Here is a 27,939-nt window from a genome sequence, read left to right as displayed (position 1 = left end):
CAGAAGTCATGATGATGCTTGGGATCAAGAGGAGGGCTTGAGCCTGATGCTAGAGTTATCCTAGAACCAGGAAACTACTGGGAGGTGGTGAAACACAAGCCAGAAGTGGTATGAAAAAGAATAGGTGCACAAGGGCCTTCCGGTTAGAGGTGGCAGTGGCAAGGGACAGGGTGTGGTTGATGAAGCGCATCCAGAGGGCAGGGTGCTTACAAGGAGAAGCAACTCTGTTACTGAAGAAATGGGAGCTGAGAAATTGGAGTAGGCGGTTGGGGTAAGGGGGAAGAGATATGTAGATGTGCCCATTCTGAAAGGTCTCCAGTGTCCTGCAGAGCTTGAGACAGAGTAGCACCTGAGGAGTGATTGGGTGTCAGAACAGGTCCTGGTGACCTGGGGAGGAGCATCTGGACCCCACTGGAAAAGGGGCCAATTTGACCTGCAGGCCTGATGCCAGATGGCCATTGAGTCTCTTTACTTCTGACCTCTTCCCATCCCTGAGGGCCGGTCCTCCCCACCTACGCCATACAGGGTCCTTACCGGTTCTCCCGCCTCTGCCCAAACCATTTCAGAGCCATTGTTGCCTTGAGCTTCCAGCCTACGGTGGGCTACCCTCAGCTTTGACTTGCTCAGTCCATCCTTCTCCCTCTCATTCTCTCCTTCTCCCATTGGTCACTTTCCACACACATGACTCTGTGCTAGTTACCAGGGCCTTAGTCTTACTCCTTGTATGACTGAGACACCACTCACTGATGCTGACAGTCAGCCAGAGACCACCTTGCCATTTGTCCTGAGGCAGTGGTGCTTGTGTAGCTGGTGCTGTGTTAACTTCATTTATTCCATGCTTGATTGACACTCCGGTGTGCCAGGCTCTGTACTAGGTGCTGGGCTCTGTGTAAAATTCAGATCACAGATCCTGCTCTGAAGATCCTTCCAATCTAGAGATGCTGAACAGCAGCCCTGATGAGCCAGAGGGAGTGTGTATGTGGGAGGATCTGAGCTGGCCTCAAGGAGCTGGAGTCTAGAACGAACCCCTTGTTGTGCTTTGCAACAGGCAGCAATGATAACATTGCTCTGAGGTAAAGAGGTGAACATTTTTGTTTCTATAAATGCCTGGATTGTTTAATCTTGAAAGCAAGATGCAATTGTTACTTATGCAGATAAGTCTTTGGCCTTAGTGCAGTCGACCCTGTCAGTGCTCTCTTGGGCACACCTATGGTTTGACCAAGTTGGATTACTACCCATGGAAGCCTGGGTAACTCTTGAACCATAGACATGGAGAGAATACAGCTTGGTCCTTCCTACAGCTTTTTTTTTTTTTTTTTTTTTTTTTTTTTTTTTTTTTTTCTGTTCAGCTATGATTACGAGGAGGTCTTGGTTTGGTTTTTTTTTTTTTTGTTTGTTTGTTTGTTTTGTTTTGTTTTGTTTTGTTTTTTGACCCATCATGGTAAGAGTGCCACCTCGTCTGCTGTCAATGTTTTGTGAAATTGTTAAAACAGAACATCAAGCCTCTATCTGTGGGGGCCAGACCAGCTCCTAGCAACCCTGGTGTCTCTATCTGTGGGTGCCAGCCCAGCTCCTAGCTACACTGAGACCTTGCAGATAGGATAGGGCAGATCCCAAGTGTTGGAAAGTGCTTTTCTTCCTCACTTGAAGACCAACACCATCTCACATTTGATTCTATTCAACTTCACACATTGACTTTCTAAGCTTTTTAAATAAGTATTTTCATGTGCTATGTGTGTTATCTGGAGGCATGTGCATGCTGTGTTGTGTGTATGTAGGTCAGGGGACACACTGGGGGTCTGTTCTTCCCTTCCATTTTGAGATGGGGTCCCTTTGTTGTTAACTGCTGCATCCTCCAGGCTGGCTGGGCTGCAAGTGTTTACAGATTCTCGTCTCTGTCACCTATCTTGATGATGCAAGAGAAGTCCAGATGCATGCTACCATGCCTGATGTTACCCTGGTCCTGGGATAGATATTTCCTATGCTTGCATGACAATTGTTTTCCTCACTGAGCCATCACCACAGACCAATATGAACATTTCCACTTACTCAAAATGCTTGTGTTAGCATCAGGAGCTTGGTTTCTGTTTTGCTTTCAGCGAGAGAACCCTCTCCGGATACTGGCCCTTCCAGTCACCTCATGAGCTGGAGGAGGTAGTCGCCCATAGTCCTATCACGTCTCAGATGCCTGCTTGCTGCACCTGTTCCTGCCAGAGAGCTCCAGTTTCTCTCGGGGTGTATCTGCTTGAAAAGAAACCCAGTAGCTCTTGCTGAGCATTTCTCAACTGTAAGACATTTTCAAGGCCCCTTGTTTGGTCTTTACCTCCTCCAGTTCCTAGCTGTTCCCAGAAAGCCTCTTCCCCAACTAAGTTTTCCTGGGATTTTTTTCTGAGGAAACACTGCCCTTAATCACTTTGCTTTGTGATAACCACTGGGCTACCCTTCCCATCTTTTTTGATGTTTTAACAATGTGAATGGCCTCTCTCCTCTGTGAGCTAATGGATCTGTGAGCTGGTATTAGGAGTTGAGCTTTGTTTTTGTGGTGCTGGGGATCTAGGCCCTTGCACACGCTTAAGCAAGTTATATTGGGCAAGTTCTCAACCACTGAACAACAACCCCAAACGTTTGGTGTGATGATTCCACTGGACAACATATTTACAGAACTTGCCACAGTACTCTAGATGAGGAACTGCATCTGTTCAAAGGAACGCCACAGGGGAGCTGGGGTAAAGTAGTTTTGTCACCTTGTGTTACCAAATGACTAAAAGGTTAGCTGGTAAAGTAAGGCAGACTCCAGGGAAAGGTTCCTAGCAGCAATAACCCCATCCCCCTGGCAGAAGAGCCGTCAAGAATAGACCATCTAGGAGAAACCTCTTGTTTGTCTGAGATCAGGGTTAGGGATGAGAGTAGGAAGGCATCAGGGCAGTTGGCAGAGCCTGGATGCCAGAATGAGTATTGGCTTCATCCCAAGGGCACCAGGTAGATGGGTCTTAGGTAGGTGGGTCGTGGGATCCATGGCTCACATCTAGCAGTCTGGTTTGTAGACCTAAGGTCTAAATGAATCTGAGGTTGGCTGGGGAAGGAATGAGACAAAATGGAGGAGGGGATGGCTACATCTGGCCTGGGAGATAATGTAGAAACCCCAGGTTTAAGGGAAGCTGCTTGTGGCTTGGCATAGGCGGCACCAGAAGTACCTGTGGACACTGGGTGGTGGCTTTGTGGTGCACATAAGGAACTGATGCTGGTTAATTAAATTAAATATACTCATATATTGGCAGGAAGCAACAGCTTAGAGAGGTTCGTATGCCGATCAAGATGCAGAGTCCTAGGGAAGAAACCTGTAAGAACCAAGGACACTCTGACCTTGTGGCTTCAGGAGGCTGGGGAATTGAACTGTGTTGAGATCTAGGTCTTGAAGAGCCTTCTGTGGGGAGGTTAGGACTCGATCCACTTGTGCAGAGCCAGACTTCAGGGACTTGGATAGATGAGGGCTCCAGAGATGATGTGGCAGGAGCAAAGGCCGGAGAAAGAACAGGCAGGCCTGAGCAAGTGGCACCAAATGGCAGTGCCAAGGAACCAGAGGCCCAGGAGCCTGCCTAGTGGAGCCATCTCCATCTGACTCTTTCAGGGCTGTGCCGTCGACCTGCGCGGCTGGCCCTGGGCAGATACATAAGGACTTCCCAGAGCCCACTGCTGTACTGTGCTGTACTGCATTCTCAGAGAACAGAGATACACACAGCCACTCTACTCCAAACTGTGTGACCTGGCACTGCGCCCCTGTGCCTCAGGAGCCCTGTCTATCAGTCCAGATCTCAGGGCACACCTTAAAATGCAGCTGGAAAGACAGCAAGGAAAGAAGTAGCAGCATTTTGGATTAGCTACTGTCATTAGCCGCCGTTGTGAATGCCTGTCCAGAACTTACCATCAACCAGGGTAGGGGGGTGCTGAAGCCCCTCCATACCTCCTGGGGGAAGTAGTTAGTGAAGAGAGACAAGGAGAAGCAGAGAGCAGAAGATACCCTTTTTATTGGCATTTTAACAATGGCAGCATGAGAGAGCCTCCTCCCATGAAACATGCCATCCTCTCTGCTCTCAGGGCTCAGCACAAGAATGAGACCCCACCCTGCATGCCCCTCAGAAGGCAGGGTGGTGAGGGGACACGGTTACTCTATGCCAGGGGAGCTGGGACAGGAGGGAAGACGTGCACCCTCGCCTCTTGGTATGATCCTTCTTCTCTGGGAGCTGGTGTTGGTCCCAGACCCTGGGATGGGCTGGCAGACAGGGCTCATGCAACAATGAGTGGACAGAAGGTGGCACAGAAATGCAGCCCTGTCACCCCTTGGCAAGGGCAAAAGGGATAAAAGGGGCCATGCTGTGGCCATAGAGGGTCCAAACGTTAAGTATTTGCAGTGTACATACACGAGGGCGAGAGGGGCTCCCTCTGCTCCAGGCCATGCCTGGGGACCAGAGAGAGGGAAGCACAGATGGCATTGTCATGCCAGGGGCATGGGTCTGAGCCAACCATGCCACCTGAGCTGGGGCTTGTTCTACTCCTTGGCACGGCCAATGATGGTGAGAATATACAGGAAGATGTTGATGATGTCGGTGTACAGATTCAGGGCCGCAAACACATATTCTTCTGGGCTCAGGGACAGCTGCTTGTTCCCCAGAAGCAGCTGGGTGTCCACTGCCAGGAACTAGTGGGTAAAGACACCATCAGTATTCACTACCCTATTCATTCACTCTGCATCCCAGTAAAGGCCTCCCAAAGCCCTCACTCACGCAGGTGAAGAGCAGAGCGCCCAGCGAGGCGTACACGATCTCCAGGATGCGGTTCCGGATGAAGATGCAGAGTATGGCGAAGATGAAGAGCACCACCACACTCACCAAGAGCACGCCCATGCATGAGGTGAAGTCGTAGCGGGTCTGGGAGGAAGGGAGGGAGCGAGGGAGGGAGGTGAGACTGTGGGTGTGGAGGGCTCTGGGGCAACCATCCTGTCTTAGGTCCCCCCTCACCTGCATGGAGAAGATGACCACCGTGAAGCAGACCGCTGTGGTGATGCCCACGGCCATGATGACTGCCTCCGTGTTGTAAAAGCTGGCTATCATGCCCACCATGTAGGACAAGCTGACAGTCAGGATGGACTGCAGAGGAGGATTACAGGGGTCCTTGAGTGTGTGGAGTTGCTCTTGGTCTAACCCTGTGTACCTCCCTTTCCTGTTCCACAGGCCTAGGGGAACTGGGCTCAGGTTTGGGAGTTACCAGAGCAACGAGGTTCCAGGGATGCTTTCGCCGGAAGTCCCCACAACAGCTGAGGACAATGAGGGAGATGAAGAAGATGGCGTAGGAGACATAGTAGGTCCAGACATTCTCCCGGACAAAGCCCTTCACCTCCCCAACAAAAGTGAAAACGGCCACAGTCGACAGGGTCACCAACAGCTGCAGGGTCAGCACCAGGAACACCTGGGGAAGGAGCCAATCAGAGCCCCACCTCGGCTGCCTCCCCGTGGCTCCTCCCAGCCCACACACTAGCCAGGCCCAACCTTTCTAATGAAGGCCTGGCGAATGCTCTTGTCCCAGTTGACAGCATGGAAGTCCTGGTTGTCATAGTAGGATGGAGGCCCTTCCTCCTGGTAGTTCCCATGCTGAGGTGCTGGGGACACAGAGGCTGGGTCAGTGTCCCTTGAGGGCACTTGGATCCCCGCCCCGCCCCTATCTTTCCCTACACTTACAGCCAGGGTCCTGGAAAGGTGGTGGCTGTCCATAGGGGTTAGGGGGGAAGGGGCTCTGTGGGTATGGCCCCTGTGGGTAGCCTCCTTGAGGGTAGGGTCCTTGAGGGTAGGGGCCGGGACCTTGTGGATAGGGGCCGGGACCATGGGGATACCCTGGTTGACCATAGGGAGAGGGCTGGAAAGGGGCCTGTGGATATGGGGCCCCAGGGTAGGGAGGCTGAACATAGGGAGGCATAGGGGCTTGGGGTCCCACAGGATAGCCAGGGTTTGGGGGAGGATAGCTGTCCCCAGACACCAAGAAACTCTTTTCATGGGACATGGCCTCGGGTTCTGTGGCTGCCCCTAGAGGAGAAAAAAAGAACAGTTAGCTCTGAGAGACTGAAACCAGTGACAGCCATACCTGCTGCGGAACCCAGGAAGAAAAAAAACACAACTGGCCATGACCTTTGTACAGGGCTGTAGGAAGCCACAGAACAAGGAGTTGGGGAGCGTTGGGTGGGGCGCGGGAGACCGATGTGGACCCCTTGGAAGGGGCTCCTCTAGATCGACCTGGGGTGGGGGATGGGAGGAAGAGTGATGGCTGTCAGCCCCAGCTTGGAGATGAGATGCCTTCTCACCGCTGCGGGTCTTTCGGGTCAGAACTCAGCAACGAAGGGTCTTGAGTCAAGGCGCAGAGGCTAGAGAGGCGTGGGGGGTGTGCCCTGGCCCTCCCCTTCCTATCCCTCCTATTAAGCAGCTTGAAGGGGCCAGCGCTAGCGGCTATTTCTATCCGAGGAAATCCCCAGGCCATCTGTGACCAGTGGGAACCCTGACTCTCCTCTTAAGCACAGGGACGAATGTCCCTAGCTCCGGGTACTGAATGCAGGCCTGTATTGGCTGCTAAGGTGTCTGCTAGTAGGGTACGCCAGGAACAGCGGGGTGCGGGGGTGTATGGGGGATGGAAGCGACCAGAGGGCGTTCAAGGGAACAAAGCGGGGGGAAAGGGACGACGGAGGAGGGGGCGGTGGCCACAGAATGCGCCCTCAGGGTGGATGGGCCCTCTTGTCTGGTTGGGGGTCTCTGGGCCTCGGGTCTGAGCCTCTACAGCGCGCCGCCACCTCCCTCTTGCTCAGGGCCGCCAGGGCGCCCCACCCCCAATGATGCCATCAGACTGGGCGAGCGGGCCGCGAGTCCTGTCCGAACCAACTGACCCGAGGCGGCCGCGCTCAGTAACACTGGGAGGGGATGGCCGACTGGCTGGGGGGCTGCGGCGGCGACACGCTCCTGGGATTGGTCGGGTGGGGGGGACTCACCGCTCCCGGGAGCCAGAGACCGGTGCCTACGGTGTCCGCCGCGCAGCCGCGCGCGGTGATGGCCGGTGCGTCCGCACCTGCACCCGCTGGGCGGCCGGGTTGCTTGGGCCTGCGCCTGTGGCTGGGAAGACGCAGAAGAGCCTTGTGACTGGGCGGGCCTTGTGATGGGGCGGGGCCTTGTGATGGGGCGGGACCTTGTGATGGGGTGGGGTCTTGGAGCGGGGCGGGGCGGGGCGGGGCGGGGCGGGGCGGGGCGGGGCCTTGATGTAAGTCGAATGTTATGACCGGTCCCGGTGCTTCTGAGCCTACAGAAATTGCTCAGCCCACCTTGCCTAGGCAGTCTACTATTGTCTGTAGGCGTCCTAGGTCAGAGTCCTGAAGCCTGCTCTTTCTGACCAGAGTTGGGTTGGCATCTGGCATGCGGGCTAACGACTTCGGGAGGCAGGACTCTCTTTAGCTTATGTGGCTTTGTATTGTTGGATTCAGGGAGTCAATTCTGAAGCCCAGGATTTACTGAAGCCCCCAAGGACTCCATCTCTTCTTGGCTTTTCGTTTGGAGACAAGGTCTCAGTCTGTAACTACAGCTGGCTTGGAACTCACTATGCAACCCAGGCTGACCTCAAACTTGTGGCAGTCCTCCTGCCTCAGCTTTCCAACTAGGCTTACAAACATGAGTCACTACACCCAGACCTTTATTTGCTTTAAAATACAGCATTCACACCTGGGTGGTGGTGGTGCATTTCTTGAGGCAGAGGCAGGTGGATCTCTTGAGTTTGAGGCCAGCCTGGTCACAGAGTGAGTTCCAGGATAGCCAAGCCAGCACTGCATAGTGAGACCCTGTCCTGAAAAACAACAACAAATATCCACACCTATTTCAGATCAAGAGACTTAATCGTTTAATTGTTCCATTCCCTCCATACTCTTGTCACTTGCCTCAAAATAATCTTGTCAGGACGTAGAGGTGGGGCCAACTCTCTGCCTCAGTTCTGGGGGTGGGGGATCCGGTTGTGTGAGGGGAATGCTTCTTGAAGTTTTCCCATGGGTGGTCTCTTGGTCCTCAGTGTCCTGAGGACATTCTGGTTCGGTTCTCTTCTAGTTTTTGGTGTATTGCCACTCTGAGACCTTATAGTAAGTAAGGTAGGGAAAGGGTTCTCTCCTATGTCCACAAAGCTGTTTAACAGCTGGATCTAGTGAAGGTATGTCCTTGATCCAGAGCTTCTTTCTGTGCATGCTCCTGGTATAAACACACCCACCACGGTTACTTACAAATTCTAGATGTGTTCTGTTGCTGAGAAAAACACCCTGATTTTTAAGAGCAGCACAGGGGAGGAATGTTATATTTGGCTCACAATCCCAGGGCACGGTTCTGGAATTTCCATCAAGTCAAGGCAAGAACGCAAGCTGCTAGTCATTTCACACGCACAGCCAAGAGCAGGAAACCATGCTACTTGCTTGCCCACTCTCTGTTAGCTTTCTTGTACAGTTCAGAGAAATGGTATTACACACATTCAGAGTGGATATTCCACCCTCAATAAACGGGAAAATCCCTCATAGACATGCCCACAGGCCAACCTGTTCTAGACAATTCCACTCTAAGACTCTCTTCCCAGATGATTCTAGGTATCAAGTTGACATTAAAACTAACCGGCACAGAAGACATTATCGGTGTAACATTCAGTTCACAGAAATTCTGAAGCTTTAACAGTGGCAGTGATGTGGCAGGCCTTCTGTAGTGTGCATTTATCTAAGTAAAGTTCAGTGTGCTAGAGGGTGGTCAAGTCCTGTAAGAAGAAAGCATAGAACAGATGGGACAGGCTTTTGTAGAAACAGACTCTCACATAATTAACTAGTGGGCCCTTTAAGAAAAATAAAACAGCCGGGCAGTGGTGGCGCACGCCTTTAATCCCAGCACTTGGGAGGCAGAGGCAGGTGGATTTCTGAGTTCGAGGCCAGCCTGGTCTACAGAGTGAGTATCAGGACAGCCAGGACTACACAGAGAAACCCTGTCTTGAAAAAAAACCAAAAAAAAAAAAGGAAAAGAAAAAGAAAAAGAAAACAATAAGCAGAAAGTTGACTATTGGGCTTCAGAAGAAGCCTGGACAACTCAGATGTCTTTTAAGGTTTTAGCTCCATGTTAGAGCTGTCACTAAGGACTGGGTGAGGGAATCATGGAGAAGGGATAGCCCCATGTGGCTCTGTGGGGAAGGCTAGGTCATTCAGATTTAAAGATGGTCCAGGGATACTGGTTTAGGCAAGAGCTGAGGCCTGAGTGGTTGGAGCCAAATAAACAACCAGGTATCCTGTATGAGAAGGGATTAGAGAGATAGGAACTGGAAACAATTAGACTTTAGCTTTCACTGTCATTGGTGCTGGGATTTGTAGCAGCCTCTTGTCCCCTGTCAGCTCCCTGGAGGAGCCACAGTGGGAGTGGCAGAGAAGGAAAAAGGGTAGCGTGGCCCTTCAAGAAGTCTTGGAGGCTCTCAATTGTGGGGAGAGGGAGGTAGTGGAGATTCAAGGGCCACAGATTTACACATATAGACTGGGCAAAACCTATGATCCTTTGGAAGAGCAGCAAAGACTGAGCTGGCATAACTGGAAGGTGTGGGTACAGAGCAGCAGTAGTTACAGCCTCGGAGATGAAAGAAGCAAGCAAGCTATGGTGGTGGACAGGAAAGTGACTTCTAGAGGCACAGCCTCCGATTTGGGCATGGTTGTACACGCCTATAGTTCCACCATTCAGGACACTGAGACAGAAGAATCCTTCTAATTCAAAACCAGTCCAGCCTGCACAGTGAGTTTCAGGCAGTCTGAGCTACAGGGTGATACCAGTATAAAATAATAATAATAATAATAATAATAATAATAATAATAATAATAATAATAAAGGCAAGGCTTAGGTGTGAGGCCTGGCCCTCTGGGTCCTGTCTGTGACTCCAGCTCCCCTTCTGTGTAAGGATTAGTGACAGAAAGGCATGCCAGCACAGTGGCTACCTCTGAGGCAATGGTGATGAGCGAGAAGCATAGGAAGCAGGACTAGGCAGCCATGGGCTGAAGAAAATCACAAGAAAGTAGCTGTGTTATGATCTGAGCTTTACAGTTTTAAATAGTCACGTTTGTTTGTTTGTTTGTTTGTTTGTTTGTTTACGCGTGCACCTGGCATGCTGTGACATACATGTGGAGGACAGACAACTTGCAGGAATCAGCCCTTTCCTCATATGAGACCCAGGGATCAGGGCTTGGTTTTTTTTTTTGTTTGTTTGTTTATTTGTTTGTTTTGTTTTTTTTTAATTACTTGTTTCTGGGTATGAGATGGGTATGAGATTTTTGGGGCAAAGGGTGGAACTGCTCACCCTGGCACTTAGAAGCAAGGCTGGTTATCTTCTGGGTTTGAAGGTTTCTAAGAGGCAGCCCCAGCCAGGGGCCAGCCTACAGGATCAGTGATGCTCCTGCCTAGGAACCAGGGAACAGAAACAGAGATTCTTGGGGTGGGAGTGGAGGGGGGGTGCTGACAGTGTGACAGTATCTCAAGCATCCCATGGGGAGGGTGATTAGCCACAAAGAGAAACCAAGAAAGAAGAGAAAGTCTAGGAGACATCCGGTCCACCTTGCTAGTCAAGAGGCTAGTGGGTGGGCTGGCAGGAAGGTCCTTAGAAGTTCCTTATGGACTGAGGGTTAAGGCTGAAGCAGAAGAGGAAGCTCCAGAAGTACTTACAGCCTCTGACTTAGCTCCTCCCTCTTTCCTTTCCCCAGTCAGTTTCACTTTTGCTTTCCTACCTCAGGCCTTCTGTCTGGGAAGGACAGCAAGCCTAACCCGGACTGGCCTGGGACAGCAGGGGTGAGTGTAAATATGGGGTGTTGAGGAGCATCTAGGAGCGTTGGAGAGAGGACTGAACAGGTGGAGCAGGCCTCTTTCCTTCTTATGTGTTGCACCCCAGGATTCTGATGGCAGAGGTGGAGGCAGGGGCAGCCTTGGAGCTCCGGGGACTGCCCCCTGAAATACCAGATGAGCTGCTTACTCTGTACTTTGAGAACCACCGTCGCTCTGGTGGAGGACCTCTGTTGAGCTGGCAGAGACTTGGCTCTGGGGGTATTCTCATCTTTCAAGATCCTGCAGGTAAGGAGGTTGACTCAAGAGGTTGCCTAGGTGTCCTGAAGCTTTGCCATCTCTGACACCCCTCTCTGCTCACAGATGCAAAGAGGGTCTTAGCCCAGGCAGAGCACCAACTACAAGGGGTGCGACTGAGCCTCAGGCTAGCCCCACCGCGTGCCCCTGAACGTGTGCTTCTCCAACAACTGCCACCTGGCACTTCACCTCTGAGCCTGGAGCAACATGTTCAGGCCTTGCTGTGTGCTGCAGGGCACCCTGTGGAGACTTGCCATGTCCTGGCCAGTCCTCGGCAGGACTGTGCCCTGGTCCAGTTATCCGTGCCCCTTTCTGAGGCAGGTAAGAGGCACATGAGAGGCAGGGGTGGGGGCATAGCTTCTAGTTAAGGAGGATGCCTGAGTTAATTTATATACTGCCCACAGAGGTCTGTGCCCTGGCCGAACAGGCCCGGAATCTGCCCCTGAATGGAGCCACCGTGTCCTTGGCCTGGGTGCCCCAGACCCGAGCAGTACGTGTGGTGGACAGCGTTGCTCCTTTGGACCTCTTACTGCTGGAGCTCTACCTGGAAAATGAGCGTCGCAGTGGTGGGGGACCCTTGGATGGTCTGCGCAGTCTCCCTGGGCAACTGGGCACTGTTGTCTCCTTTCAGCAGTGGCAGGGTAAGTGGCATCTGAAACTAGGAGGACCCTTCCTCTATGCTAGAAACTCAATGTACTTTCTGTCTTCTCTCTTTCTCCAGTGGCTGAACGGGTGCTGAAACAGAAACACTGGCTGCAGGGCTCTGAGTTGAGCCTTGTCCCCCACTATGATGTCTTAGAGCCAGAGGTGCTTGCTGAGGGCATCGGTGGGGGGGATTATTCACCTGTGCAAGAATCTGGAGTCACTGATCATGCTCCTACAGAAGCTGGAGGGCTGGCCGGGGCTCTGACTATGGCTGTGGGCTCTGGGGAGGCACCAGTACAATTAGGAACCCTTCTAAGGGCAGGTCCAGTAGGAGCTCCAGGACAAGTTATGCCAGTTGACTCAGGATCTGTGAGGTCTCTGGATCAAGAGGAGCCTATAAATCCAGGAACTATGGGATCTCCAGAGCACACTGGTTTCATAAACCAGGGGATTATGGGCTCTGCAAGCTCAGTAGATCCAGTAGAAAGTTTTACAGAGCTCCCAGAGCAAGTAGGATCCATGACCTCAGAGTCAGTGAGTGTTCAAGAGCAAGAGGGCCTGGGGGAAGTTGCCACAGGCTCACCAGGGCAGGAGGAGCTAATGGCTCTAGTGGGGACGGCCATGGAGTCTGTAGGGACGGGGCTGGAGCGCCCTGGATATGGAGAGATGCAGAAGCAAGAGGGCCTGGTGGAAATGGTGATGTCAATGGAACCAGGGGCCATGCGCTTCCTGCAGCTTTACTATGAGGACCTTCTTGCCAGCCTGGAAGATGTTGCCCTTTTCCCACTTGAAGGAGTGGATGTGACTGGCTTTCGGGTGAGTGACCCTCCCCCCACCAGGATCCCTTCAACTTTGCCTCTTCTCTTACTGGGGTTTAGGTACCTTTCCTGTGCTCTGAACCCATAAACTGTCCTCGTTATGGTCCCACAGCTTTGTGGAGCCAGGGCCCCCTGCCAGGCAGCCCAAGAGTTGCTGCAAAGTCTGTTGGGCAGCCTTAGCTGTCACATGCTGAGCGTGAAGCACCCGGGCAGTGCCAGGTTCCTGCTGGGTGTGGAGGGGCAGCACCTTCTTCACAGCCTGGAGACTCAGTTCCAGTGTGTCTTCGGGACAGAACATCTGGCCAGCGCCACCCTGGACATAGACCCTGAAAGGGTAAGATGGAGTTCTGCCTTTGTCCTTCTTCTCACATGCCAAACCTAGATGCCCCCTCCTCTGCTGTGACCCTGACATCTTCTTCCCACAGACAGATCCCACTGAGGCCCTCCAAGTCCTCCACGGCCACAGTTCGGTCATCGGTCAGGAGAATGTGAGACTGGGTAGGACTCCTAAGGATCCCTAGTGTGTCCTGTGATCTTAACAATCCCCTCCCTGCTCTGACCTATCACTTGTTCAGTGACCCCTTTGTGGCCTACCCTGTACCCACAAATATGATCTCCATCTTTTTATATCTAGTCCAATTCACCTTGTTATTTATCATCAGGCCCCTGGCTGGGCCCAGCCCTTGACCCAGTGGCATCTTTTTGCCTTTAGAGGAAGTCCGAGAGCTGTTGGCTACCCTGGAGGGCCTACATGGGGAAGACAGGGAGCCTCTAGAGATGGAGAAGGAGACACCTGTGGAGCCAGAAGACACTGCCCTAGAGCAGGAGGAAATCCCTGCACTTGAGGCTGTGGAGGAGCCTATGGCCCTAAGCCCCAGGGTACCTGGGCAGTTAGAAGAAGAAGCCACACTGCAGCTGGCTATCCACCGGTCCTTGGAGTCTCAAAGCCAGGTGGCTGATCAGCAGGAGGCTAATGCACTAAGGCGAGCCATGGCCCTCTCCCTGTTAGAAGCAGAAGAGCCCCTGGGTGAGGACACTGGGGACAGGGCCCAGCTGGTGGTGCACACATCCTTTGAGCAGGATATAGATGAATTGAACCAGGCATTATCAAATGCCTTGGAGGTACACCTTCGGGAGGAGACAGTGAGTCTCCAGGGGCGTATGCTGCCCCCAGAGCTTGGGGCTCGTCTGGAGAGATGTCATGATGTAAGTGCTACCATCGATGGCGACCACATTGTCCTCCGAGGCTTTGGGGTCCAGCCTGCCCGTGCGGCTCGCCACTTAGCTGCTCTGCTTGTTGGCCCCTGGGACCAGAATTTGACCTTTCCTTTGGAGGCCTCAAAAAACAACTGTGAGTCTGTACCTTGGACTTGGGGGAGGGTGGAATGGGTTAGCTAGTACTTGAGACATGGCCCTGATGTCCTTTGTTCCTGTGTGTCAGTGTTTGAGCAGGGGCTGAAAGAACCCTTGGGCAGGCTGGAGCCCCTGGAAGAGAATTCCAAGGAGTTCCAAGATGTGGTGCAGGCCTTCTATAACACCCTGGATGCTGCCCACAGCAGGATCTGCATTGTTCGAGTGAGTTCTTGTCCTGTGTTGCTGGCCTTGTGCCCTGTGTACAGAACTTTTCTTTATATTAGGGTCAATTGACAAAGCTGCTTAAAGTGGATATGTTGAAAGCTGATAGAATGGATTGCCATATCCATGCCTGGCTCCAAGGGCTTGGACATGACCAGGGGCATTGAGGGAGTAAAGAAAAGACACAGGGTTACACAGAATGCTGGGATAGGGTCTGGGCTCTTAGATGGAGAAACTGCAGATGTCTTTATCATATAGAGTGGACCAGGAGGTAGGGTTATTGCATGCAGCTACACAAGGAGGCAGGGTTATTATATACAGATAAACGAGGGTTTGTGGATCGAGAAGGCAGGTTTAGCATATCTCTGTTGGGAGTAGTCTTTGAGCAGTAAATATTCTAGTGGAGAACGCTATGGTGGACATTTTTCTGCACACACCATAACATCCACATTTGGACAAGAGGAAGGCTTTGCCATGCCTCTGAGCTTTGCAGGTAGAAGAAGGCTTTGCCAAAGTTCTGAGGTCCTTGACATGGTTGACTCATGTCAGCAACACACATTTGTTCAGAACTTCATTCACTCAGGGTTCCTCTGCTCCCTGCAATGGATAAGCACTCCTTCTTTGCCCAGAGAACATTTGGAATCTGAGGAAGATAAACAGAAGGGATTAGGGACTAGGGATCTGACAGGCCTGCCTGAGTGAGGCTCTCTACTGAGGACTGTAGGACTGTCTGTGCCACAGTTGATACCATCTGGTGGCCAATGTGAGGATTACTCTTCTCGTTCTTGTGTGTATGAGGGGGTGGGGGAGGGGCTTTCTGTCTCCAACAGAGGCCTGTTCTGGTAAAGGGCTAGCCCCACCTTCTCTCTGTGTAAATAAAATAATACCCGTGTGTGTGTGTGTGTGTGTGTGTGTGTGTGTGTGTGTGTGTAGCTAGGGAGAAAAATATGCATATATATAGTATATATTTATAGTGGCCACTCCTCCTGTATTCTTGCTAAATTTGGCAACAATGAACATGCACAGAAAAACAAGCTAGTATTAAGGAGTGGGGACCCTTAGGACCCCCTTCCCAGCATTCCAGGCAGACGAGAAGAAGAGCAGAGGTCGGTGGATCTGTGAGTTTGACGCTAGCCTGGTCTACATAGTTCTAGTCCAACCAGAGTTATATAGTGAGATTCTGTCTCAAAATACAAAAATAAATAAATAATAAATTAAATGGCTGGGAAGAAGAGAGGGACCGTCAGGGCTCGTCTGCTACATGTGACAAGGAAACAGAACATGCAGGGAGTGACAACAGAGACATCTCTGGAAGTATGCTAAGGAGATGGACAGTAAGCTAGAAGAGAGAACATGATGACCGACAGCCTTTCACCCAGAAGACTGGATGCGCTCAAAGATGAGGATAAAGAGGGATGACCATAAATGGGTAGAAAGGACAGGGCTGGGCTGGAGAGATGACTCAGCAGTTACGAGCACCGACTGCTCTTCAGAGGTCCTGAGTTCAATTCCCCAGCACCCACATGGTGGCTCACAACCATCTGTAATGGGATCTGATGCTCTTTTCCGCTGTGTCTGAAGACAGCCACAGTGTTCTCATATACATAAAAAAAAAAAAAAAAAAAGACAGGGGAGTTTTCACTGTGTGGTAAGACTGGGCAAGGTGCTCTCTCTCCACTCTTGATGCTAAAAGTTGTGGGTGGGGCTAGCAGCCTCAGCATCTCATAGAGGTGGCTGGAGATGCAGGACTTCTGGTCTTCCCCGGAGGTTAGGAAGGTCACCAATGGGTTCCAACAACAGCTATGACCTATGATCAGCATCACAGTCACAGCGGCTGCCATCCCTCTGTTCACAGCTTGCTGGTTTTGTTAGTAATATTTGTTTACTCGAATCTTCTAGGAAGTATATCTATCACTTAGGATGGCACATTTTCAGGGTTTTTTTTTTCTGTTATTACTTTAGAGACTTTTTTTTTGCTTGTCTAATTATACACAGAGGAATAGAATGGGTTTTCTTTCTTTTTCTATCATTTCTTCCTCCTGCCATCTCATAATTTGGACATTTACAATGTTTATACTATGCAGTTAAAATGCATAGGCCAACTTCACTTTATAGTCTCCATGCTTTGGCTCTGTGTTGATAAGGAAAAAATACCTACCCTTGGATCACAACCAGGTAAATTTAACTATGTTTGTTAAAACTGTGGGAGCTTGCTGGGTGGTGGGAGCACCTGCCTTTAATCCCAGCACTTAGGAGGCAGAGGCAGGTGGATCTCTGAGTTTAAGGACAGCCAAGGCTACACAGAGAAACCCTGTCTTGAAAAATTAAGAAAACAAAACAAAGCAAAGCAAACAAGCAATCAAAACTGTAGGAGCTGGAGAGACAGCTCAGAGGCTAAGAACATTTGTTACTCTTGCAGAAGACCTGGGTTCAGTTCTCAGCAACCACATGATAGTTCACAAGTATCTGTAACTCCAGTTCCAGAGAACCCAACGTCCACTTCTGAACTCTGCTGGCACCAGGCGTGTGTGTGGTGTACAGAAAAATGTGCACGCAAAACACAGACACTAACAAAATCTATTTTTTGGCGTATATTATTTTCAATTTTATTTATGTTATGTATATGAGTGTTTTGCTTGTACATTCGTCCATGAACCGTATGTGTGCCTGATACCCAAGGATGCCAGAAGAGTGCATCCTATGGGTCCTGGGAATTGAATCCACCATGTCCTTTAGAAGACCAGCCAGTGCTTTTTGGCTTTTTGACTACAAAGCCATCTTTCCAGCTCCAGAAAAAAAACAAAAACAAAAACAAAACTAGCTTTTTAAAGTTAAAAAAAAAAAACAAAAAACAAAGCTGTGTGGAGAGATGACTCAGTGGTTAGAAGAGCTTGCTTCACTTTCACAGTATTGGAGCTTGATCCCCAATACCTGCCATGCTAGACAGTTCACAACTGCCTGTCACTCAAACTCCAGGAGACCACTGATGCCCTCTTTTGGCCTCTGAGTGTACATACACATACACACATACAAAAATTAAAACAACAGAAATCTTAAAGAGGGAAAAACAAAACAAACACATACAACAAAACGCAACATCTCACAACCCTGTGTGGTAGACTAAGAATGTGGCTCAGCGGGTACAGAGCTTCCGGTCGTTCACAAAGCCCTGGGTTCAGTTCCCAGCAATGAACAGCGGGGCGTGGTGGCACAGAATCCCAGCAGTGAGGGGCAGAAGGATGAGGTCATATCTCAGCTACATACTGAGATCAAGGCCAGCCTGAGATTCATGAGACTATGTCTCAGAAAGCAACAACAAAATAATAAACAAACAACACTGCATGAGAGGATGTTCAGAGATTTAGTGTCTTCTTTTGTATTTTTTTAAAACTTGTTTCTTCTGAGCATGCTTGACTTCTAGGCAAGCTGACCCCTTGCCACCCTGATATGTAGACTCTGCTGCTATGTAGGAGTCCATGAGTGGGTAGTGAGCATTTCTGAGTTTTAAGTTATAGTAACAACCGGGTGTAATGGTAAATGCTTGTAATCCAGGCACTTTAGAGGTTGAGGCCAGGGGAGACTTGAAAGTTTGAGGCTGGTTTACATAGTAAGGGCTACTCTGGGGTATAGAGCAAGACTGTGTCTCAAAAACCAAAAAAGTATGCACATAGCCTTTTATAACTAGAGGACTGTTTCACAACTCTAGTTTTATATTATTTTTATCAAGACAGGGTCCCACTGTGGAGCTCTGACTTTCCTGGAACTCTCTGTAGAACCAGGCTGGCCCTGAACCCACAGAGATTTGGCCTCCTCTGCCTTCTGAGTACTGGAATTAAAGGCATGAGCCACTACACCTAACTCTGACTTGATATAGATGTAAATTCTGCACAGTCTTTTATTTATTAATATGTTCTTATTTGTTTTATTATCTTGGCTGGGATATAGTATTTAGATTCAATATATATGTAATATATTGTACATATAAGTATAGATATGTATATATGTGTATATATATTAAACCTGGGAATGAATATATATATATATATATATATATATATATATATCCATCTAGATTTATGAAGACATTGATCTTCTCCCATCTTGATGTGGGTGGGGTCTGGGGTCTGAATTCAGGTTCTAGGTTTGCATAGCAATGGCCTTTTCTTTCTGAGTATAGTTCACCCCCTACACACACACACACACACACACACACACACACACACACACACTTCTTGGAAAGTTAGATCATTGGATTTTTTTTTAAGATTAAAAAAATGTGTGGCAGGGACATGCGTGGGTGGGGTGGAGGATTGTGTGCACATGAATGCAGGTGACCATGGAGGCCTCTGTTCCCTCTGGAGCTGGGATTACAGGCAGTTGTGAATCACCTGACATGGGTGCTGGGAACTGAACTTGTGTCCTCTGCAAGAGCAGTGTGCACTCCTAACTGCTGAGCTATCTCGCCAGCGCCTTGCTGGATTCTTTACCAACATCCAGTATTGGCATTGAGAAACCCAGGGTGGAATTTCTCCCTGTTTGTACTTGTATACCGACCTTGGCGTGCGTGTGTTTACTTGCAAAGGTTTTTTTCCTTTCAAAAGCTATGGTTTTCTGTTAGGTGCCAGGGGCATGTCTTTCCCAATGTCCTTGGCACTTCATGGTTCTCTCCATCTGGTGATATGGCCTCCAGCTCAGGGACACATTGTCCACTTTGTTACCAGGTGTACCACCTTCTTAATAAGCGGAGCTTAGACCTTCTCTGTCTGCTTCATGTTCTTGTCCTCTCGTGGTTGCTTTCTTTCCTCCCAGAGTACCATGTAGTCTGTAGCTTTAACCACTTCATTATCTAAGCCCATGCACAGAATTATCTCAGCAATCCTTTCCTCCTCCTCTGCTATTTCTTATTTTCCTCTTCCTCTCTCCTTCTCTTCCCCTCTTTTTCTTTCATCTGTCTGTCTGTCTGTCTGTCTGTCTGTCTGTCTGCTGTCTCTCATTAGTTTTTTGAGACAGGGTTTCTCTGTGTAGCCCTGGCTGTCCTGGAACTCCCTCTGTAGACCAGGCTGGCCTCAAACTCAGAGATCTGCCTGCCTCTGCTTCCCGAAAGGTGTGTGCCACCACCCAGCTTTTCCCTTTCATTTTTTCTCCTGGGGATCCATTCTACTTGCTAAGCAAGCAAGCGCTCTGCCCTCTGCACTGCATCTCCAGCCTTGAAATCTCATCCTAAATGTCCTGCGTCTGATGTCCAGACTTTTTCATAGCAGGTAGTTTTGTTTTATGAATGTGGTATTCGTCTGCCTCCTCCTAAAAGGCCAGTTAGCGTTTCTTTAAAAGTTCTGTTTGAACCCCTGAATTTGTTCCTTCAGGAACATGGGTTGGTTGGCTGAAGTCTTCTCTGCTGTCTGAGCCTTCTAGTGCTGAGAGGTGATACAGGCTTCTGGCTTGGCTTTTTACTGTTGAAGTCAGGTTGTTGGTCCTAAGTTTAGGTGAGTGGGGTAGGGTCTACCCACCTGCAGGGCTCCCTGAAAGAGTCAGCCATCCCTGGAGGAATTAGGCCTTCCTGGAAGCAAGCCCTCTAGTGTCACTTGTCCCACGGAGACAGTTACTGTATTCCTCTGGACAGAGCATGATGGTGGGCTTTCAAGTTTTCACATAAATCCTAAATTCTTCCTCCCACCAGATTGCTGAGTTCAGCTCTCTTCTGGCCAGTGTAGGGATAGATTCCAAATAACTACACCCCAACTACCATGCACTTGGCAGGTAGAACGTGTGTCACACCCTCTGCTGCAACAACAGTACCAGCTGCATCGGGAGCGCTTGATGCAATGCTGCCAGCAACGCCCTGTGGAGCAGGTCCTCTACCACGGCACGTCAGAGTCTGCAGTGCTCGACATCTGCGCACACGGCTTCAACCGCAGTTTTTGTGGACGAAACGGTAAGACCTGTGCAGAGCAGGGAGGCAGGCTATGCTAATCCTGATAACCCTCACCTTGGTGCCTCACTTGTCCTGTCCTTGTAGGCACACTCTACGGACAGGGCGTGTACTTCGCCAAGCGTGCCTCTCTGTCGGTACTGGATCGATACTCGCCTCCCAACGCAGAAGGCCACAAGGCAGTGTTTGTGGCACAGGTGCTGACCGGTGACTATGGACAGGGCTCCCGTGGTCTGAAGGCACCTCCTTTGAGGGCCTCTGGTCAGGTGCTTCGCTACGACAGCGCCGTGGACTGCCTCCACCAGCCTAGAATCTTTGTCATCTTTCACGACACCCAAGCTTTACCCACGCATCTAATCACCTGCAAAAACATACTCCTAGGTACCCCCTAATAACTCTCTTGGTCTCTTGGATCTCTTTCCTGGACACTTGACCTAAGAGGCCAGCTTCTGGCTCCCTGCTCTACAAAGTTCTTAAGCGTCAGAGCTGCCCACGGGAGCGTTCCTGCCTCTGGCTGGAAAGCCAGGATGACTGTGAACTGGGGAGGGCCAGATCTAATCGGTTCCTTGGCCTGCTCGACCGCCAGGGGTCAGCAGAACACGGCAGGAGGGTGCACCGCCAGGCACACCCGTCTTGGTTGGACCGCGCCCTAAGCGGGGCTCTGTCTTTGAATAAACCTGTACTTGAAACCAGTTAGATAGAAGGACCGGCTGGAACTCGGAATCCGACCTGTTTGGGGGAGTGGGGGCCACCCACGTGGCTGGGGACCACGTCAGCTGTTCACGGAGGGGTGGGGGCGGCGGTGGGCAGTGGATCCAGGCGTCTGGACGCGGTGCACTCCTACGACCTCACGATCGCCAGCAGCATCTCTGTCTTCTCACGCACCGCCCACCAAGGTGTGCGCACTCGGTGGGTGTCTCCTGATCTAGTCCTATCTTCGGCTCCGGTTCTGCAACCTCCCGGTCCAGTACTCTTGGCACGTAGCCCGGTCACGCGTGAATCGTTTGCTCGCTTTTGGAGGTGCCGGGGCAGCGCAGCTCTTGGTGGGACCGGGGCGGGGCTCTGGATTAGCCCCGCCTGCGCTGCCTCCGCGGTTCTCCTGGGCCCCAGGAGTCTGGCTGCAGCGGCTGAGAGGAGACAAGCGGAACCGCCAGGATCGTAGAACTGGGAGGGTATGGAGAGGCTCCAGATGTGTTGGGAGTTTGGAGGGGAAGGCCGGTAGGGGTGGATGGCCTCAGACCACCCGGAACTAGGTGCTGCTTCGCAGCCCCTCTTGCTCTATGCAGAGATCAACACCTCCCTGGGATAAGGAAATTGCGGAACTGGACGGGAGGTGCTTGAGTGTGGGCAGAAAACGCCGCGAGGAAGGCGGCTCGGTTGGGGGCTGGAACAGAGACAGCCACTGAAGGGCTCCGCGGTGGAGTGGGGTCGAGAGAGGCACCAGCTTGAGGACCATTGACTCTTCCCCAGCCCTTGGCCTGAGGGCGAGGCACAGAGCCCACATTGTGCCCCCACTCTATGCCACCCCCGCTGAGACAGAGCCCCATTCACCTCTTCGCACGCCAGTGTTCTTGGGGCAGGGAGCTGGGGCGTGTGCACGCGTGGGGATACGTGCGCTTTGGCTGCACGCAGTAAGCTGGTGGGTTGCTAGAGCGGCTGCCGGGCTCCCCCGGGCCTTGCCGCATCCGAGTTCCCGCAACCCACGCCGCTGCGGCTCCAGCTATTTATAGGCCTTTGCTGCAGAGATCGCAGAGACAGAGGTGGGACCGTATAGGCTAGAGGTGGGGTAGAGTGATGGGGAGTCCTAAAGACTGAGCCTGGAGGTAGATGCAGTGACCACGGACTGGGGTTGAGGGTCTTGTTTTGAAGAGTGAGACGAAGGGGACATAAGCCGTGTTTGTTGATGGCCTCGTTGCCAGCCTATTGGAGGATCAGAGGACAGGGAGTCCAAGACTGAAATGGAGGGAATAAAAGCTCTAGTCCTAGTGACAGGGTCCTATCAATGCGTGCTTGAAGGTAGCGCTCTCTTCTCCTTCGGTTTGACAGGTGGAGGGTGGAGTCAGTGTCCTGTGCTGTGGATGGGGGCGGGGATAGCGTTTGGGTAACTAAGAGACAGGAACGATGGTCAGTGTGTGTGCTGGAGGAGGTGAGGATAGACAAGAATGGGAAAGAGATTGTAAAGTCTGGGATGAGCACCAGGGGCTGAGTGTACGGGCAAGATAGGAGGAGTTTGGTATCAATGTTCAGGTTAAGGAGGTGATGGTGGGTCAGTGTACAGTATCAACTTTCCCCACAGGTAAGAGTGTGAATCCTTCTTACTTTCCCTCCAGGAGGCCATGTCAGGGGAGGATTCCGAGGTCCGGCCAGTGGCAGTGGCTGAAGGTAGTTCCAATGGAAGTAGTGGTTCACCCAGCCCCGGGGACACACTGCCCTGGAACCTTGGGAAAACACAGAGAAGCCGGCGAAGCGGAGGTGGCTCTGTGGGCAATGGGAGTGTCTTGGATCCTGCAGAGCGGGCCGTCATCCGCATTGCAGGTAATGGGAAAGGGTCTGGTCGGCTTGCCTCACCAGCACAGGTGTTAAACACCTTCTATGTACTGCGTTTAGGTGTTGGGACTGGATAAGACACCGGGGGTGATCAGCTATGAGGGAGGGCTCATTCTGAACTGGTGAGTTCAGGTAACACAGCTCCACCTGCTGGCTCGACCTTGGTAGCTGCAGGAGGTTGGAGGGCTTTTAAAGTAAGGGCTGATGTCTGACTTCCTGCTGCAGCAGCTCAGCGGTGGTCTCTTGGAAACAGGTCCAGATGCCCATCTTCAGTTGGAATAATTTCTTGGTCTCTTGAGGTCAAACTGCTTCTCCAATCTTGGGTGCCGTCTCAGGGTGGGACCACACTGCCACCTGGAAAGGAGATGTTCAATCTGTGAGAGCCTTAGAACCTCCATGAGCCAGAGTCCAGCTGTTCCTTTCAGGAGCTGCCAGTCTGAGGATGGGAAAAACTGAGGTGAAAGGCACCATGGGAGGCAGCAGGCAGGGTAGCTAGCTGGAGGGCAGCCTGCATCTGTGAGAAGTGGGTCACCTAAGGCTGGAGGCCATTGGGTGGGATGTCCTGGGAAAAGGAACACTGACTCCATCCCCTATGAGACAATGAGACGTTTGAAACGCAGGAAGTGGTGAGGGTAGACTTGAGAGCTGAAAGGCCAGGTGCTGAGCATGGAGATGGTACAACATCCAGGAACTTTGCTGGTGGAAGCATAGCAGCGGCTTGTGGAGATGGGAGGGAACAGATAAAAAACATACTCCCCACCCTGACTCTAGGATTATTCCTGATCTGAGTGCATGTGCGGGGCACAGGCAGGCCGGCTCGTGCGCGAACACACACACACGCACACACACACACACACGTGTATGATGATCTTACAAAAGGGGTTATTTTCCCACTTGACTTTTGAATATCCTTCACTACTTCAGACCTTTAAAGACAGGGGTGGGGTACCCCAGAAGCCCTTTTAACTGGCTGGGTGGTTTCTGTGTTTACTGCTCTTCATGCTGTAGCTAGCCCCACATCATGCTGTAGTCTTTATGCTCTCTGGTAATTTTCTAAGGATTGGTTTCTAGACGCAGAGCTTCTGCTCGTGGTCCATACAGTGTTTAAGTTTTCCAGAAACAGTGCAGAGTCGATCGGGAAAGGAAGGTGTGTCGATGCTGGGAGACCGGTCTGTGTCAGACTGGTGGCTAGAAAGGAACTTTTTTTTTTTTTTTTAATTATTAAGGTATTTTCTTTTGTAAACTGTGTACTCCGTCTTTTTTATGTGCGACTTTTTCTTGTGTTTCAAGGACTTCTTATATTTCGGCGATGCCAACTGTATCTCTACTGTTATGACGAAGGGAAGTTCTAATTAACGGCGAAAGGAGGGAGGGAGCCAGGCAGGAAGGGCCTCACTCAGGTGGCCAGGTGAAGTTGCCCGGGGCGAAGGAGTTGGAGAAGTCGTGGCCGGCCCAGGGAAACGGCCGCCTTAGACCGAGTTCTGTCAGCCGCTTCTGGTTCCTGAGTAGGCAGGGAAGTGTTTGCAACTGGATGTGTGTGGGATCAAGGCTCAGATTCCCGCGAAGGGGCGCCAGGCAGCGGTTACAGCTACGGGGCAGGTCGGCGGCGGCTGGCCAGTCGAGCCCCGCCCCGCCCGTGGGGCATCCTGGGTGCGGGGCGGGGCGGGGCGGGGGAGGCCTCTTTAAGCCGTGCGCGCGGAGGCGGCGGGGGCAGAGCGGCCGCCAGGGCTGGCCTTGCGCGGTGGCCCGTTGCGTTCTTCTCCCGCCAGCATGGCCCATCTGCTGACGTCTGGCCCACCACCCGACGAACAGGATTTCATCCAGGCCTACGAGGAGGTGCGGGAGAAGTACAAAGGTACGGAGCCTCTGGCCCCTGTCTGCCCTTTCGGGCGCGCGGGCCCCTCCAGGTTAACCAGCCTGACAGCCGGCCGTGTCCCCAGCTGCTGTCCCCGACCGTTGTCCCAACAGAGCCCAGTCATTCGCCGCAAGTCTCACCAACTTCGCTCGCCCCCTGTAGCCTTCGGGGCCCGGGGAAGGGATGGATGCGCTCCACAGAGCCCCCGCGTCTATGACCTTAATAGGACATCTTCCAGGCACGGGTGGCCGGGGTGGGCCCTGGTGGGGGCGGGTGTGTGTATGAAGCAGGGCTTTTCAGGGTCCGCAGTCTAGACCAGTGTCCGGTGTCTTTACCCAGCAGACACGTGGGTCAAGGCTAAGCCATCCCCTGCCTCTCCTCTGGGGCAACTGTCCGTGTGGGGTGGGGGGTGACTTCTACTGCCTGGCAGTGAATGGCATAGCTGCTGCCTCTCCTCACCTCCCCAAACTGGTCAGGACTGGGCCACACCCTTCCTTGGCAGGAAATTCCATTGCACCCTGACTTTGTCCCCTGGAAATAGCCCCTTCTGGTATAGAGGAACTTCAGAGCCTATCCGACCCAGTCTGTGGTTTTAGCAACTTAACCTGCTCCATGTCCTCCTGGAGCCTAGGACCTGCCCAGGGTCTGGACACTGTTAGCCACTCAAGGCCCAAATGCTTGGCTCTGGGCTGGGGTCTGTAAGCTCTAAGTAGGCATGAGTCCAACTGTACCTCCCAGCTTTCAAAGACTTAGAGGTCTGGATATAATGCCATTGAGGAGTGTTGATACTGAGGCCCCAGGCAGAGCCCAACAAAACAGGTTCCAGCTCCACATGGCTGGTTTTGCTGGCTCTGCCCCCAAGGGCAGCTCAGGGAGAGCTGTCCGGCTACAGCTTTGCCTGGAGCCTGGGTGCCACTCCACCCCACACCCCACCCAGGCAGGGTATGTTTCACAGTCCTGCAGGCACAGTGGCTGTCCTGTGTGTAGGTCTGCTAGTTCTGTGGCTGGCTTGTTTGCTCATGAGGATCAGGTAGTGATGCTCCTGAAACTGGGCTCTTGAGCCTGACCACTGTACCCCTAGAGAACCATTGGGAAGTCCGGGCTGATGTTCACTCCTTGAGGGTCTATATGAAAAGATGCAGGGCAAGGAAATATCTGTCTCCTTGGGCCACAACCCTGTTGGCAAGCCCCAGGCAGTACTGTGTAGACCAGTATTGACTATGTTTAGTGGCACCCCTCAAGCCTTCCTTGTCTGGTTGGTTTGCTGGGTTTATATGGTCCAGTGCTAGAACCTTGTCTAAGTCTCATGCTGAAGCCATGATGGCCTCTTCTTCCTGCGGTGGGGGGTTTCCTGCTCATCCGGGAGTGTACTGACAAGTCCCTGGAGGTTCCTTGGGCCCTCTCCTAGTTCCACTGGACACAGAGGTTTATGTTAGGCCCACCGGGCAGTATTGGCCCTTGTCTGTCTTCTGGCATGGGTGGCATTGGAGGCTGGTGAGAGGGCGGTGGGTACAGGAGTACTGCCTGAAGTGGAATTGTCATGTGACAGGTACAGCTGCCTGTACATGCGCGTCTCCCCAGCCTCAAAGTAGCTGAGTTGCTAAGCAGGATAGCAGGTGCTGGGGGCTCCCAGAGCAGTGAGTGAAGATCAAGAATGCTTCTGAGGCACGCCAAAGCACCAGAGTCTCCTTGACTCTGACTCCATATGGGGGCTAGCTAAGCACTGGGGCTATAGACCAAGGAAAGAAATAGCCTAGAGGAGACCAGATGTGCCCCGTGCATCCTGCTTCCTTTTGAGACCTGACCCTAGTAATCTCATTGAGACTGGACCCTAGTGGTCCCATCGGTCTGCTGAGGTCCCTGGATGGCAAGGATATGAGGAGCTGTCTTATGCTTCCTGTTAGGTGGTTATGCCTCTCTTTTAGTCCCAGCTTACCACTGGCTAATTCTCTGAAGGTAGGGAGCTCACCACCCGAGTGCCTGAACTGAGAGAGGGCCCAGCCTTTAGAGAGATGCTGCCTTCCCCTTTTGACTCTCCCCTCATTGACCCTCATTCCTGTTTACAGCCTCCCAGGTCTCTTCCCTAGAGTCATTCTTTCTTCCAAAGAAGAGAGTCACTCTTCTTTGGAAATCCCCAGCCATTCCCACAGGGCAATGCTTTTCCTAGAACTTTCTAAACTTTCTGTCTGTGTGAGTCCCTCCATCTTCTCCATCTACCCCGCCTCCTATCTATGGAGATTCTTTCAGAGTTGAAAACCGATGGGGGTTGTGGCTAGAGAGCTCTGGGTGCCTAACCAGATAGAGGGTACCACCCTTGCTGCGGTCCTTATACTGACAATTGGCTGGCCTGTGAGAGGCATCCTGACCCCTGGTTCCCTGAGTCGCGCCATGTTGCTGGGCTACAGGAGCTGTGGCCATGACCAGGGGGGGGGGGGGGGGGGGGGGGGGGCAGGGAGAGTTTTGAGGGAGAGGGGGTAATTAAGTACACAGAAATGGGGATGTTTGGTAAAGAAGAAAAAGTTTGCGTCCTCCTCCACCCTCAACTCTAAGTCAGGGCATAGTTTAACGTGGACAAGAGCAGCACCTTTGAGGCTACCCTGTCAACTATGGGAACCAAATAGTAACAGGCAGCATGGGTGGCACGGTAGCGCTTGGCAGAGTGATGGCCACACTGCCAGGTCATCAGGGCAGAAAGCATAAGAACCGAGGCAGGAGTGCGTGCTATTGGTAAGTGGGTAAGGATTTGGGGTTGGGAATCTGCAAGGAGTATCTGCCTGAGAGAGCCACACCAGGCTGAGGAAAAGGTGGTTGAAAAGAGGCCGGGAGCTGTGTCCTGTCTATAGCAAGACCTGGGGGGGTGGGGGTGGGGGCAGAAGCAGGGCTCCTTTGAAGGCTGTGGCCTACTTGGTACTGCTGTGGGTGGTACCCTCTCCTGTGTTCCCGTCCGTCTCCATACTGGACTCTGAGCTCTGTTATCTTTGCCCCTGGCACCAGCACTTCCCCCACAACCCCCAGCTCGCATTTGCTGTGTTTGCACAGATGAACGGTGGCTGTACAGGGATCCTCTGCAGTAGGGCTCAGCTGGCAAGGGTGAGGGCTGGCAGTTGTTTGGGGCTCTTTGGACAGGACTTATGATCTCAACTGTGGAAAGGAAAACACTGAAAAATGTCTGGCACAATAGAACCACCTTAGAAAAGTAGTAAGGTGCTGGTGGTGCTGGCGGTGGTGTTGGTGCTGGTGCTGGCGGTGCTGGCGATGGTGGCGGTGGTGTTGGTGCTGGTGGTATGTGTGAGGTGGGGGAGGGGAGGAAACTGGAGAAAGGGAGACAGAGCTTCCTGTACTCACTAGTTAGTTCTCAGACTATGACGACCTCTGGAGACACTGGCTTTTCTTGTCAGCCCTTGTTCAGTTGACCCCATGCTT

At 51.9% G+C, this 27,939-nt stretch overlaps 3 protein-coding genes across 7 annotated transcripts in view; 2 read left to right on the top strand and 1 right to left on the bottom strand.

The window, feature by feature from the left end:
* Positions 1-4,008: 4,008 nt before the first annotated feature.
* Grina (glutamate ionotropic receptor NMDA type subunit associated protein 1) lies at positions 4,009-7,200 on the bottom strand. 2 transcript variants are annotated; one of them, XM_034516315.2, is made up of 8 exons: positions 7,025-7,186; positions 6,177-6,281; positions 5,733-6,074; positions 5,544-5,653; positions 5,263-5,463; positions 5,016-5,144; positions 4,782-4,925; positions 4,009-4,696 (listed from the first exon to the last, which is right to left on the bottom strand). In XM_034516315.2, the coding sequence occupies exons 3-8, from the start codon at positions 6,049-6,051 to the stop codon at positions 4,547-4,549; spliced, it is 1,053 nt and encodes a 350-aa protein (XP_034372206.1). In that variant the 5' UTR covers positions 6,052-6,074; positions 6,177-6,281; positions 7,025-7,186; the 3' UTR covers positions 4,009-4,546. The 2 variants fall into 2 exon arrangements, with proteins under 2 accessions (XP_034372206.1, XP_034372207.1); XM_034516316.2 differs by lacking the exon at positions 6,177-6,281 and having other exon boundaries at positions 7,025-7,200.
* A 3,578-nt stretch (positions 7,201-10,778) lies between these two features.
* Parp10 (poly(ADP-ribose) polymerase family member 10) lies at positions 10,779-20,807 on the top strand. The gene is made up of 11 exons (XM_034516313.2): positions 10,779-10,859; positions 10,960-11,138; positions 11,214-11,468; positions 11,552-11,788; positions 11,869-12,608; positions 12,723-12,944; positions 13,036-13,108; positions 13,323-13,961; positions 14,052-14,185; positions 19,943-20,117; positions 20,202-20,807. Exons 2-11 carry the CDS (start codon positions 10,967-10,969, stop codon positions 20,504-20,506), a joined length of 2,952 nt encoding a protein of 983 aa, XP_034372204.1. The 5' UTR covers positions 10,779-10,859; positions 10,960-10,966; the 3' UTR covers positions 20,507-20,807.
* Positions 20,808-21,133: 326 nt separating this feature from the next.
* Positions 21,134-27,939, top strand: part of Plec (plectin) — a 62,117-nt gene continuing 55,311 nt past the window's right edge. For 2 of the 4 annotated variants that reach the window (XM_034516140.2, XM_076912213.1), the window contains exons 1-2: positions 21,134-21,286; positions 22,445-22,649. In XM_034516140.2, coding sequence (XP_034372031.1) covers positions 22,451-22,649 — 199 coding nt within the window. In that variant the 5' untranslated portion in view covers positions 21,134-21,286; positions 22,445-22,450. Of the gene's footprint in view, positions 21,287-22,444; positions 22,650-24,359; positions 24,517-27,939 lie in introns of those variants that run through there. The other 2 variants (XM_034516146.2, XM_076912217.1) reach the window with 1 other exon arrangement.

Source organism: Arvicanthis niloticus, chromosome 13 (assembly GCF_011762505.2).
Source record: "Arvicanthis niloticus isolate mArvNil1 chromosome 13, mArvNil1.pat.X, whole genome shotgun sequence".
Classification (NCBI taxonomy): Eukaryota; Metazoa; Chordata; class Mammalia; order Rodentia; family Muridae; genus Arvicanthis; species Arvicanthis niloticus.
The sequence above is the reverse complement of the archived record's forward strand: the minus strand, read 5'-3'. Positions and strand labels throughout refer to the sequence as shown.

Bases quoted from the DNA above. Each gene is read 5' to 3' on its own strand.
- Grina (XM_034516316.2), bottom strand. From the start codon at position 6,051: ATGTCCCATGAAAAGAGTTTCTTGGTGTCTGGGGACAGCTATCCTCCC. The intron at 5,654-5,732 runs GTAAGTGTAGGG...CTGTGTCCCCAG, and splicing joins ACCTTTCCAGGACCCTGGCT to CACCTCAGCATGGGAACTAC. The intron at 5,145-5,262 runs GTAACTCCCAAA...CCTCCTCTGCAG, and splicing joins CCTGGAACCTCGTTGCTCTG to TCCATCCTGACTGTCAGCTT.
- Parp10 (XM_034516313.2), top strand. From the start codon at position 10,967: ATGGCAGAGGTGGAGGCAGGGGCAGCCTTGGAGCTCCGGGGACTGCCC. The intron at 11,139-11,213 runs GTAAGGAGGTTG...CTCTGCTCACAG, and splicing joins CATCTTTCAAGATCCTGCAG to ATGCAAAGAGGGTCTTAGCC. The intron at 12,945-13,035 runs GTAAGATGGAGT...TTCTTCCCACAG, and splicing joins TGGACATAGACCCTGAAAGG to ACAGATCCCACTGAGGCCCT.